This window comes from Hyla sarda, unplaced genomic scaffold (genome assembly GCF_029499605.1).
Source record: "Hyla sarda isolate aHylSar1 unplaced genomic scaffold, aHylSar1.hap1 scaffold_2182, whole genome shotgun sequence".
NCBI lineage: Eukaryota > Metazoa > Chordata > Amphibia > Anura > Hylidae > Hyla > Hyla sarda.
Window position 1 is genome coordinate 1 of NW_026608853.1, and position 15,000 is coordinate 15,000.

The 15,000-nt window shown below is 51.6% G+C and overlaps 1 protein-coding gene across 2 annotated transcripts in view; it reads left to right on the forward strand.

Moving 5' to 3' along the window:
• Positions 1-130: 130 nt before the first annotated feature.
• The window catches only part of TPP1 (tripeptidyl peptidase 1), a 48,882-nt gene continuing 34,012 nt past the window's right edge, over positions 131-15,000 (forward strand). The window contains exons 1-2 of one of the 2 annotated variants that reach the window (XM_056553005.1): positions 131-227; positions 8,364-8,456. In XM_056553005.1, coding sequence (XP_056408980.1) covers positions 136-227; positions 8,364-8,456 — 185 coding nt within the window. In that variant the 5' untranslated portion in view covers positions 131-135. The remainder of the gene's footprint in view (positions 228-8,363; positions 8,457-15,000) is intronic. The other variant, XM_056553006.1, reaches the window with a different exon arrangement.

The following is a 15,000-nucleotide window of genomic DNA, read 5'->3' on the forward strand; positions in this document are numbered from 1 at the left end:
TGCCCCTCCTCCTCCTCTCTCCCTCCTCCTACTGTCCTCCTCCTCCTCACATCTCCGACTACTTTGGTTCTTGCTCAGGAAGGAGGGGGGTCGGGGCGTGTCCTCAGTGGGGGGGGGGGATCAGCTGACTGTCACATGACTCCCACCCATCAGGGAGGGGACAGGAGGGAGGACATGACCCAGATACAATGTAACAGAAGAGACGAATCTGCAGCCATGAAGCCAAGGTGAGAGATGTGTGGCCCCCGGTATACAGGAGAGGAGATGTGTGGCCCCCGGTATACAGGGAGGAGATGTGTGGCCCCCGGTATACAGGAGAGGAGATGTGTGGCCCCCGGTATACAGGAGAGGGGAGATGTGTGGCCCCCCGGTATCACAGGAGAGGAGATGTGTGGCCCCCGGTATACAGGGGAGGAGATGTCGTGTGGCCCCCGGTATACAGGAGAGGAGATCGTGTGGCCCCCGGTATACAGGAGAGGAGATGTGTGGCCCCCGGTATACAGGAGAGGAGATGTGTGGCCCCCGGTATACAGGAGAGGAGATGTGTGGCCCCCGGTATACAGGAGAGGAGATGTGTGGCCCCCAGGTATACAGGAGAGGAGATGTGTGGCCCCCCGGTATACAGGAGAGGAGATGTGTGGCCCCCGGTATACAGGGGAGGAGATGTGTGGCCCCCGGTATACAGGAGAGGAGATGTGTGGCCCCCGGTCTACAGGAGAGGAGATGTGTGGCCCCCGGTATACAGGAGAGGAGATGTGTGGCCCCCGGTATACAGGAGAGGAGATGTGTGGCCCCCCGGTATACAGGAGAGGAGATGTGTGGCCCCCCAGTATACAGGAGAGGAGATGTGTGGCCCCCGGTATACAGGAGAGGAGATGTGTGGCCCCCCGGTATACAGGGAGAGGAGATGTGTGGCCCCCGGTATACAGGAGAGGAGATGTGTGGCCCCCAGTATACAGGAGAGGAGATGTGTGGCCCCCGGTATACAGGGAGAGGAGATGTGTGGCCCCCGGTATACAGGAGAGGAGATGTGTGGCCCCCGGTATACAGGAGAGGAGATGTGTGGCCCCCGGTATACAGGAGAGGAGATGTGTGGCCCCCGGTATACAGGAGAGGAGATGTGTGGCCCCCGGTATACAGGAGAGGAGATGTGTGGCCCCCGGTATACAGGAGAGGAGATGTGTGGCCCCCGGTATACAGGAGAGGAGATGTGTGGCCCCCGGTATACAGGAGAGGAGATGTGTGGCCCCCGGTATACAGGAGAGGAGATGTGTGGCCCCCGGTATACAGGAGAGGAGATGTGTGGCCCCCGGTATACAGGAGAGGAGATGTGTGGCCCCCGGTATACAGGAGAGGAGATGTGTGGCCCCCGGTATACAGGAGAGGAGATGTGTGGCCCCCGGTATACAGGGAGAGGAGATGTGTGGCCCCCGGTATACAGGGGAGGAGATGTGTGGCCCCCGGTATACAGGGGAGGAGATGTGTGGCCCCCGGTATACAGGGGAGGAGATGTGTGGCCCCCGGTATACAGGGGAGGAGATGTGTGGCCCCCGGTATACAGAGAGATGTGTGGCCCCCGGTATACAGGAGAGATGTGTGGCCCCCCGGTATACAGGGGAGGAGATGTGTGGCCCCGGTATACAGGGGAGGAGATGTGTGGCCCCCGGTATACAGGGGAGGAGATGTGTGGCCCCGGTATACAGGGGAGGAGATGTGTGGCCCCCGGTATACAGGAGAGGAGATGTGTGGCCCCCGGTATACAGGAGAGGAGATGTGTGGCCCCCGGTATACAGGAGAGGAGATGTGTGGCCCCCGGTATACAGGAGAGGAGATGTGTGGCCCCCAGTATACAGGAGAGGAGATGTGTGGCCCCCAGTATACAGGAGAGGAGATGTGTGGCCCCCGGTATACAGGAGAGGAGATGTGTGGCCCCCAGTATACAGGAGAGGAGATGTGTGGCCCCAGGTATACAGGAGAGGAGATGTGTGGCCCCCGGTATACAGGGGAGGAGATGTGTGGCCCCCGGTATACAGAAGATGTGTGGCCCCTCGGTAAACAGGGGAGGAGATGTGTGGCCCCCGGTATACAGGAGAGGAGATGTGTGGCCCCCGGTATACAGGGGAGGAGATGTGTGGCCCCCGGTATACAGGGGAGGAGATGTGTGGCCCCCGGTATACAGGGGAGGAGATGTGTGGCCCCCGGTATACAGGGGAGGAGATGTGTGGCCCCCAGTATACAGGAGAGGAGATGTGTCCCCCAGTATACAGGAGAGGAGATGTGTGGCCCCCAGTATACAGGAGAGGAGATGTGTGGCCCCCAGTATACAGGAGAGGAGATGTGTGGCCCCCAGTATACAGGAGAGGAGATGTGTGGCCCCCAGTATACAGGAGAGGAGATGTGTGGCCCCCAGTATACAGGAGAGGAGATGTGTGGCCCCCAGTATACAGGAGAGGAGATGTGTGGCCCCCGGTATACAGGAGAGGAGATGTGTGGCCCCCGGTATACAGGGAGGGAGGAGATGTGTGGCCCCCGGTATACAGGGAGGAGATGTGTGGCCCCCGGTATACAGGGGAGGAGATGTGTGGCCCCCGGTATACAGAAGATGTGTGGCCCCCGGTATACAGAAGATGTGTGGCCCCCGGTATACAGGGGAGGAGATGTGTGGCCCCCGGTATACAGGGGAGGAGATGTGTGGCCCCCAGTATACAGGAGAGGAGATGTGTGGCCCCCAGTATACAGGAGAGGAGATGTGTGGCCCCCAGTATACAGGAGAGGAGATGTGTGGCCCCCAGTATACAGGAGAGGAGATGTGTGGCCCCCAGTATACAGGAGAGGAGATGTGTGGCCCCCAGTATACAGGAGAGGAGATGTGTGGCCCCCAGTATACAGGAGAGGAGATGTGTGGCCCCCAGTATACAGGAGAGGAGATGTGTGGCCCCCAGTATACAGGAGAGGAGATGTGTGGCCCCCAGTATACAGGAGAGGAGATGTGTGGCCCCCAGTATACAGGAGAGGAGATGTGTGGCCCCCAGTATACAGGAGAGGAGATGTGTGGCCCCCGGTATACAGGGGAGGAGATGTGTGGCCCCCGGTATACAGGGGAGGAGATGTGTGGCCCCCAGTATACAGGAGAGGAGATGTGTGGCCCCCAGTATACAGGAGAGGAGATGTGTGGCCCCCTAGTATACAGGAGAGGAGATGTGTGGCCCCCAGTATACAGGAGAGGAGATGTGTGGCCCCCGGTATACAGGAGAGGAGATGTGTGGCCCCCGGTATACAGGGGAGGAGATGTGTGGCCCCCGGTATACAGGAGAGGAGATGTGTGGCCCCCGGTATACAGGAGAGGAGATGTGTGGCCCCCGGTATACAGGAGATGGGTGGCCCCCAGTATACAGGAGAGGAGATGTGTGGCCCCCGGTATACAGGAGAGGAGATGTGTGGCCCCCAGTATACAGGAGAGGAGATGTGTGGCCCCCGGTATACAGGAGAGGAGATGTGTGGCCCCCGGTATACAGGAGAGGAGATGTGTGGCCCCCGGTATACAGGAGAGGAGATGTGTGGCCCCCAGTATACAGGAGGTGTGGCCCCCGGTATACAGGAGAGGAGATGTGTGGCCCCCAGTATACAGGAGAGGAGATGTGTGGCCCCCAGTATACAGGAGAGGAGATGTGTGGCCCCCGGTATACAGGAGATGGGTGGCCCCCAGTATACAGGAGAGGAGATGTGTGGCCCCCCGGTATACAGGAGAGGAGATGTGTGGCCCCCCGGTATACAGGAGAGGAGATGTGTGGCCCCCGGTATACAGGAGAGGGAGATGTGTGGCCCCCGGTATACAGGAGAGGAGATGTGTGGCCCCCGGTATACAGGAGAGGAGATGTGTGGCCCCCGGTATACAGGAGAGGAGATGTGTGGCCCCCGGTATACAGGAGAGGAGATGTGTGGCCCCTGGTATACAGGAGAGGAGATGTGTGGCCCCCAGGTATACAGGAGAGGAGATGTGTGGCCCCCGGTATACAGGGGAGGAGATGTGTGGCCCCCGGTATACAGGGGAGGAAATGTGTGGCCCCCGGTATACAGGGGAGGAGATGTGTGGCCCCCAGTATACAGGAGATGGGTGGCCCCCAGTATACAGGAGAGGAGATGTGTGGCCCCCGGTATACAGGAGAGGAGATGTGTGGCCCCCGGTATACAGGGGAGGAGATGTGTGGCCCCCGGTATACAGGAGAGGAGATGTGTGGCCCCCGGTATACAGGAGAGGAGATGTGTGGCCCCCGGTATACAGGAGAGGAGATGTGTGGCCCCCCGGTATACAGGGGAGGAGATGTGTGGCCCCCGGTATACAGGGAGAGGAGATGTGTGGCCCCCGGTATACAGGAGAGGAGATGTGTGGCCCCCCGGTATACAGGGGAGGAGATGTGTGGCCCCCGGTATACAGGAGAGGAGATGTGTGGCCCCGGTATACAGGAGAGGAGATGTGTGGCCCCCGGTATACAGGGGAGGAGATGTGTGGCCCCCGGTATACAGGGGAGGAGATGTGTGGCCCCCGGTATACAGGAGAGGAGATGTGTGGCCCCGGTATACAGGAGAGGAGATGTGTGGCCCCCCGGTATACAGGAGAGGAGATGTGTGGCCCCCGGTATACAGGAGAGGAGATGTGTGGCCCCCAGTATACAGGAGAGGAGATGTGTGGCCCCCCGGTATACAGGGGAGGAGATGTGTGGCCCCCGGTATACAGGAGAGGAGATGTGTGGCCCCCAGTATACAGGAGAGGAGATGTGTGGCCCCCGGTATACAGGGGAGGAGATGTGTGGCCCCCGGTATTCAGGAGAGGAGATGTTTGGCCCCCAGTATACAGGAGATGTGTGGCCCCCGGTATACAGGAGAGGAGATGTGTGGCCCCCGGTATACAGGAGAGGAGATGTGTGGCCCCCAGTATACAGGAGATGTGTGGCCCCCAGTATACAGGAGAGGAGATGTGTGGCCCCCGGTATACAGGGGAGGAGATGTGTGGCCCCCGGTATACAGGGGAGGAGATGTGTGGCCCCCGGTATACAGGAGAGGAGATGTGTGGCCCCCGGTATACAGGAGAGGAGATGTGTGGCCCCCGGTATACAGGAGAGGAGATGTGTGGCCCCCGGTATACAGGAGAGGAGATGTGTGGCCCCCGGTATACAGGGGAGGAGATGTGTGGCCCCCGGTATACAGGAGAGGAGATGTGTGGCCCCCGGTATACAGGAGAGGAGATGTGTGGCCCCCGGTATACAGAAGATGTGTGGCCCCCGGTATACAGAAGATGTGTGGCCCCCGGTATACAGGAGAGGAGATGTGTGGCCCCCGGTATACAGGAGAGGAGATGTGTGGCCCCCGGTATACAGGAGAGGAGATGTGTGGCCCCCGGTATACAGGAGAGGAGATGTGTGGCCCCCGGTATACAGGAGAGGAGATGTGTGGCCCCCGGTATACAGGAGATGTGTGGCCCCCGGTATACAGGAGAGGAGATGTGTGGCCCCCGGTATACAGGAGAGCAGATGTGTGGCCCCCCGATATACTGGGGAGGTGATGTGTGGCCCCCGGTATACAGGAGAGGAGATGTGTGGCCCCCGGTATACAGGAGAGGAGATGTGTGGCCCCCGGTATACAGGAGAGGAGATGTGTGGCCCCCGGTATACAGGAGAGGAGATGTGTGGCCCCCGGTATACAGGAGAGGAGATGTGTGGCCCCCGGTATACAGGGGAGATGTGTGGCCCCCGGTATACAGGGGAGGAGATGTGTGGCCCCCGGTATACAGGAGAGGAGATGTGTGGCCCCCGGTATACAGGAGAGGGAGATGTGTGGCCCCCGGTATACAGGAGAGGAGATGTGTGGCCCCCGGTATACAGGGGAGGAGATGTGTGGCCCCGGTATACAGGAGAGGAGATGTGTGGCCCCCGGTATACAGGAGAGGAGATGTGTGGCCCCCGGTATACAGGAGAGGAGATGTGTGGCCCCCGGTATTCAGGAGAGGAGATGTGTGGCCCCCGGTATACAGGAGAGGAGATGTGTGGCCCCCGGTATACAGGAGAGGAGATGTGTGGCCCCCGGTATACAGGAGAGGAGATGTGTGGCCCCCGGTATACAGGGAGAGGAGATGTGTGGCCCCCGGTATACAGGAGAGGAGATGTGTGGCCCCCGGTATACAGGAGAGGAGATGTGTGGCCCCCGGTATACAGGAGAGGAGATGTGTGGCCCCCGGTATACAGGGGAGAAGATGTGTGGCCCCCGGTATTCAGGAGAGGAGATGTGTGGCCCCGGTATACAGGAGAGGAGATGTTTGGCCCCCGGTATACAGGAGATGTGTGGCCCCCGGTATACAGGAGAGGAGATGTGTGGCCCCCGGTATACAGGAGAGGAGATGTGTGGCCCCGGTATACAGGAGATGTGTGGCCCCCAGTATACAGGAGATGTGTGGCCCCCAGTATACAGGAGAGGAGATGTGTGGCCCCCGGTATACAGGGGAGGAGATGTGTGGCCCCCGGTATACAGGGGAGGAGATGTGTGGCCCCCGGTATACAGGAGAGGAGATGTGTGGCCCCCGGTATACAGGAGAGGAGATGTGTGGCCCCCGGTATACAGGAGAGGAGATGTGTGGCCCCCGGTATACAGGAGAGGAGATGTGTGGCCCCCGGTATACAGGGGAGGAGATGTGTGGCCCCCGGTATACAGGAGAGGAGATGTGTGGCCCCCGGTATACAGGAGAGGAGATGTGTGGCCCCCGGTATACAGGAAGATGTGTGGCCCCCGGTATACAGGAGAGGAGATGTGTGGCCCCCGGTATACAGGAGAGGAGATGTGTGGCCCCCGGTATACAGGAGAGGAGATGTGTGGCCCCCGGTATACAGGAGAGGAGATGTGTGGCCCCCGGTATACAGGAGAGGAGATGTGTGGCCCCCGGTATACAGGAGAGGAGATGTGTGGCCCCCGGTATACAGGAGAGGAGATGTGTGGCCCCCGGTATACAGGAGATTTGTGGCCCCCGGTATACAGGAGAGGAGATGTGTGGCCCCCGGTATACAGGAGAGCAGATGTGTGGCCCCACGATATACTGGGGAGGTGATGTGTGGCCCCCGGTATACAGGAGAGGAGATGTGTGGCCCCCGGTATACAGGAGAGGAGATGTGTGGCCCCCGGTATACAGGAGAGGAGATGTGTGGCCCCCGGTATACAGGAGAGGAGATGTGTGGCCCCCGGTATACAGGAGAGGAGATGTGTGGCCCCCGGTATACAGGAGAGGAGATGTGTGGCCCCCGGTATACAGGAGAGGAGATGTGTGGCCCCCGGTATACAGGGGATGTGTGGCCCCCGGTATACAGGGGAGGAGATGTGTGGCCCCCGGTATACAGGAGAGGAGATGTGTGGCCCCCGGTATACAGGAGAGGAGATGTGTGGCCCCCGGTATACAGGAGAGGAGATGTGTGGCCCCCGGTATACAGGGGAAGAGATGTGTGGCCCCCGGTATACAGGAGAGGAGATGTGTGGCCCCCGGTATACAGGAGAGGAGATGTGTGGCCCCCGGTATACAGGAGAGGAGATGTGTGGCCCCCGGCATACAGGAGATGTGTGGCCCCCGGTATACAGGAGAGGAGATGTGTGGCCCCCGGTATACAGGGGAGGAGATGTGTGGCCCCCGGTATACAGGGGAGGAGATGTGTGGCCCCCGGTATACAGGGGAGGAGATGTGTGGCCCCCGGTATACAGGGGAGGAGATGTGTGGCCCCCGGTATACAGGGGAGGAGATGTGTGGCCCCCGGTATACAGGGGAGGAGATGTGTGGCCCCCGGTATACAGGGGAGGAGATGTGTGGCCCCCGGTATACAGGGGAGGAGATGTGTGGCCCCCGGAATACAGGGGAGGAGATGTGTGGCCCCCGGAATACAGGGGAGGAGATGTGTGGCCCCCGGTATACAGGGGAGGAGATGTGTGGCCCCCGGTATACAGGGGAGGAGATGTGTGGCCCCCGGTATACAGGGGAGGAGATGTGTGGCCCCCGGTATACAGGGGAGGAGATGTGTGGCCCCCGGTATACAGGGGAGGAGATGTGTGGCCCCCGGTATACAGGGGAGGAGATGTGTGGCCCCCGGTATACAGGGGAGGAGATGTGTGGCCCCCGGTATACAGGGGAGGAGATGTGTGGCCCCCGGTATACAGGGGAGGAGATGTGTGGCCCCCGGTATACAGGGGAGGAGATGTGTGGCCCCCGGTATACAGGGGAGGAGATGTGTGGCCCCCGGTATACAGGGGAGGAGATGTGTGGCCCCTGGTGTTTTGTGGCCCCGGGGGGGGGGGGGGTATAATTTTGCCTCTAATGTTCTCTGTTCTATAATTAGAATGTTCCGCAGGTTGTGGTTCCTCGTTGTTCTCTGTGTCCAACTGAAGATCACACATTGTGGTGTCTATCCTGAGCCTGACCAGAGTCTGAGGTGAGTGCAACATCATACAGAGAGGATATCCTACAATATACGGGGAGAGGATATCCTACAATATACGGGGAGAGGATATCCTACAATATACACAGAGAGGATATCCTACAATATACACAGAGAGGATATCCTACAATATACGGGGAGAGGATATCCTACAATATACGGGGAGAGGATATCCTACAATATACGGGGAGAGGATATCCTACAATATAGGGGGAGAGGCTATCCTACAATATACGGGGAGAGGATATCCTACAATATACGGGGAGAGGATATCCTACAATATACGGGGAGAGGATATCCTACAATATACACAGAGAGGATATCCTACAATATACGGGGAGAGGATATCCTACAATATACACAGAGAGGATATCCTACAGTATACACAGAGAGGATATCCTACAATATGCGGGGAGAGGATATCCTACAATATACACGGAGAGGATATCCTACAATATACACAGAGAGGATATCCTACAATATACACAGAGAGGATATCCTACAATATACACAGAGAGGATATCCTACAGTATACACAGAGAGGATATCCTACAATATACGGGGAGAGGATATCCTACAATATACACAGAGAGGATATCCTACAGTATACACAGAGAGGATATCCTACAATATACGGGGAGAGGATATCCTACAATATACGGGGAGAGGATATCCTACAATATACACAGAGAGGATATCCTACAATATACACAGAGAGGATATCCTACAGTATACACAGAGAGGATATCCTACAGTATACACAGAGAGGATATCCTACAATATACGGGGAGAGGATATCCTACAATATACGGGGAGAGGATATCCTACAATATACGGGGAGAGGATATCCTACAATATACGGGGAGAGGATATCCTACAATATACGGGGAGAGGATATCCTACAATATATGGGGAGAGGATATCCTACAATATACGGGGAGAGGATATCCTACAATATACGGGGAGAGGATATCCTACAATATACGGGGAGAGGATATCCTACAATATACGGGGAGAGGATATCCTACAATATACGGGGAGAGGATATCCTACAATATACGGGGAGAGGATATCCTACAATATACGGGGAGAGGATATCCTACAATATACACAGAGAGGATATCCTACAATATACGGGGAGATTATATCCTACAATATACGGGGAGAGGATATCCTACAATATACGGGGAGAGGATATCCTACAATATACGGGGAGAGGATATCCTACAATATACGGGGAGAGGATATCCTACAATATACACGGAGAGGATATCCTACAATATACGGGGAGAGGATATCCTACAATATACGGGGAGAGGATATCCTACAATATACGGGGAGAGGATATCCTACAATATACGGGGAGAGGATATCTTACAATATACGGGGAGAGGATATCCTACAATATACACGGAGAGGATATCCTACAATATACACAGAGAGGATATCCTACAATATACGGGGAGAGGATATCCTACAATATACGGGGAGAGGATATCCTACAATATACACAGAGAGGATATCCTACAATATACACAGAGAGGATATCCTACAATATACGGGGAGAGGATATCCTACAATATACACAGAGAGGATATCCTACAATATACACAGAGAGGATATCCTACAATATACACAGAGAGGATATCCTACAATATACGGGGAGAGGATATCCTACAATATACGGGGAGAGGATATCCTACAATATACACAGAGAGGATATCCTACAATATACACAGAGAGGATATCCTACAGTATACGGGGAGAGGATATCCTACAATATACGGGGAGAGGATATCCTACAGTATACACAGAGAGGATATCCTACAATATACAGGGAGAGGATATCCTACAGTATACACAGAGAGGATATCCTACAATATACAGGGAGAGGATATCCTACAATATACACAGAGAGGATATCCTACAATATACACAGAGAGGATATCCTACAATATACACAGAGAGGATATCCTACAATATACACAGAGAGGATATCCTACAATATACGGGGAGAGGATATCCTACAGTATACACAGAGAGGATATCCTACAATATACAGGGAGAGGATATCCTACAATATACACAGAGAGGATATCCTACAATATACACAGAGAGGATATCCTACAATATACACAGAGAGGATATCCTACAATATACACAGAGAGGATATCCTACAGTATACAGAGAGGATATCCTACAATATACACAGAGAGGATATCCTACAATATACGGGGAGAGGATATCCTACAATATACACAGAGAGGATATCCTACAGTATACACAGAGGATATCCTACAATATACGGGGAGAGGATATCCTACAATATACGGGGAGAGGATATCCTACAATATACGGGGAGAGGATATCCTACAATATAGGGGGAGAGGATATCCTACAATATAGGGGGAGAGGATATCCTACAATATACGGGGAGCGGATATCCTACAATATACGGGGAGAGGCTATCCTACAATATACGGGGAGAGGATATCCTACAATATACGGGGAGAGGATATCCTACAATATACGGGGAGAGGATATCCTACAATATACACAGAGAGGATATCCTACAATATACGGGGAGAGGATATCCTTCAATATACACAGAGAGGATATCCTACAGTATACACAGAGAGGATATCCTACAATATACGGGGAGAGGATATCCTACAATATACACAGAGAGGATATCCTACAGTATACACAGAGAGGATATCCTACAATATACGGGGAGAGGATATCCTACAATATACGGGGAGAGGATATCCTACAATATAGGGGGAGAGGCTATCCTACAATATACGGGGAGAGGATATCCTACAATATACGGGGAGAGGATATCCTACAATATACGGGGAGAGGATATCCTACAATATACACAGAGAGGATATCCTACAATATACGGGGAGAGGATATCCTACAATATACACAGAGAGGATATCCTACAGTATACACAGAGAGGATATCCTACAATATGCGGGGAGAGGATATCCTACAATATACACGGAGAGGATATCCTACAATATACACAGAGAGGATATCCTACAATATACACAGAGAGGATATCCTACAGTATACACAGAGAGGATATCCTACAATATACGGGGAGAGGATATCCTACAATATACACAGAGAGGATATCCTACAGTATACACAGAGAGGATATCCTACAATATACGGGGAGAGGATATCCTACAATATACGGGGAGAGGATATCCTACAATATACGGGGAGAGGATATCCTACAATATACACAGAGAGGATATCCTACAATATACACAGAGAGGATATCCTACAGTATACACAGAGAGGATATCCTACAGTATACACAGAGAGGATATCCTACAATATACGGGGAGAGGATATCCTACAATATACACAGAGAGGATATCCTACAATATACGGGGAGAGGATATCCTACAATATACACAGAGAGGATATCCTACAATATACGGGGAGAGGATATCCTACAATATACACAGAGAGGATATCCTACAATATACACAGAGAGGATATCCTACAATATACACAGAGAGGATATCCTACAATATACGGGGAGAGGATATCCTACAATATACGGGGAGAGGATATCCTACAATATACACAGAGAGGATATCCTACAATATACACAGAGAGGATATCCTACAGTATACGGGGAGAGGATATCCTACAATATACGGGGAGAGGATATCCTACAGTATACACAGAGAGGATATCCTAAAATATACAGGGAGAGGATATCCTACAGTATACACAGAGAGGATATCCTACAATATACAGGGAGAGGATATCCTACAATATACACAGAGAGGATATCCTACAATATACACAGAGAGGATATCCTACAATATACACAGAGAGGATATCCTACAATATACACAGAGAGGATATCCTACAATATACGGGGAGAGGATATCCTACAGTATACACAGAGAGGATATCCTACAATATACAGGGAGAGGATATCCAACAATATACACAGAGAGGATATCCTACAATATACACAGAGAGGATATCCTACAATATACACAGAGAGGATATCCTACAATATACACAGAGAGGATATCCTACAATATACACAGAGAGGATATCCTACAGTATACACAGAGAGGATATCCTACAATATACAGGGAGAGGATATCCAACAATATACACAGAGAGGATATCCTACAATATACAGGGAGAGGATATCCTACAATATACACAGAGAGGATATCCTACAATATACACAGAGAGGATATCCTACAATATACACAGAGAGGATATCCTACAATATACACAGAGAGGATATCCTACAATATACGGGGAGAGGATATCCTACAGTATACACAGAGAGGATATCCTACAATATACAGGGAGAGGATATCCAACAATATACACAGAGAGGATATCCTACAATATACACAGAGAGGATATCCTACAATATACACAGAGAGGATATCCTACAATATACACAGAGAGGATATCCTACAGTATACAGAGAGGATATCCTACAATATACACAGAGAGGATATCCTACAATATACGGGGAGAGGATATCCTACAATATACACAGAGAGGATATCCTACAGTATACACAGAGAGGATATCCTACAATATACGGGGAGAGGATATCCTACAATATACGGGGAGAGGATATCCTACAATATACGGGGAGAGGATATCCTACAATATAGGGGGAGAGGATATCCTACAATATAGGGGGAGAGGATATCCTACAATATACGGGGAGCGGATATCCTACAATATACGGGGAGAGGCTATCCTACAATATACGGGGAGAGGATATCCTACAATATACGGGGAGAGGATATCCTACAATATACGGGGAGAGGATATCCTACAATATACACAGAGAGGATATCCTACAATATACGGGGAGAGGATATCCTTCAATATACACAGAGAGGATATCCTACAGTATACACAGAGAGGATATCCTACAATATACGGGGAGAGGATATCCTACAATATACACAGAGAGGATATCCTACAGTATACACAGAGAGGATATCCTACAATATACGGGGAGAGGATATCCTACAATATACACGGAGAGGATATCCTACAATATACACAGAGAGGATATCCTACAATATACACAGAGAGGATATCCTACAATATACACAGAGAGGATATCCTACAATATACACAGAGAGGATATCCTACAATATACGGGGAGAGGATATCCTACAATATACGGGGAGAGGATATCCTACAATATACACGGAGAGGATATCCTACAATATACGGGGAGAGGATATCCTACAATATACGGGGAGAGGATATCCTACAATATACACAGAGAAGATATCCTACAATATACGGGGAGAGGATATCCTACAATATACGGGGAGAGGATATCCTACAATATACGGGGAGAGGATATCCTACAATATACGGGGAGAGGATATCCTGCAATATACACAGAGAGGATATCCTACAATATACACAGAGAGGATATCCTACAATATACGGGGAGAGGATATCCTACAATATACGGGGAGAGGATATCCTACAATATACGGGGAGAGGATATCCTACAATATACGGGGAGAGGATATCCTACAATATACGGGGAGAGGATATCCTACAATATACGGGGAGAGGATATCCTACAATATACGGGGAGAGGATATCCTACAATATACGGGGAGAGGATATCCTACAATATACGGGGAGAGGATATCCTACAATATACGGGGAGAGGATATCCTACAGTATACACAGAGAGGATATCCTACAGTATACACAGAGAGGATATCCTACAGTATACACAGAGAGGATATCCTACAGTATACACAGAGAGGATATCCTACAGTATACACAGAGAGGATATCCTACAGTATACACAGAGAGGATATCCTACAGTATACACAGAGAGGATATCCTACAGTATACACAGAGAGGATATCCTACAGTATACACAGAGAGGATATCCTACAGTATACACAGAGAGGATATCCTACAGTATACACAGAGAGGATATCCTACAGTATACACAGAGAGGATATCCTACAGTATACACAGAGAGGATATCCTACAGTATACACAGAGAGGATATCCTACAGTATACACAGAGAGGATATCCTACAATATACACAGAGAGGATATCCTACAGTATTCACAGAGAGGATATCCTACAGTATACACAGAGAGGATATCCTACAGTATACACAGAGAGGATATCCTACAGTATGCACAGAGAGGATATCCTACAGTATACACAGAGAGGATATCCTACAGTATACACAGAGAGGATATCCTACAGTATACACGGAGAGGATATCCTACAATATACACGGAGAGGATATCCTACAGTATACAGGGAGAGGATATCCTACAGTATACAGGGAGAGGATATCCTACAGTATACACAGAGAGGATATCCTACAGTATACACAGAGAGGATATCCTACAGTATACACGGAGAGGATATCCTACAGTATACACGGAGAGGATATCCTACAGTATACACAGAGAGGATATCCTACAATATACACAGAGAGGATATCCTACAATATACACAGAGAGG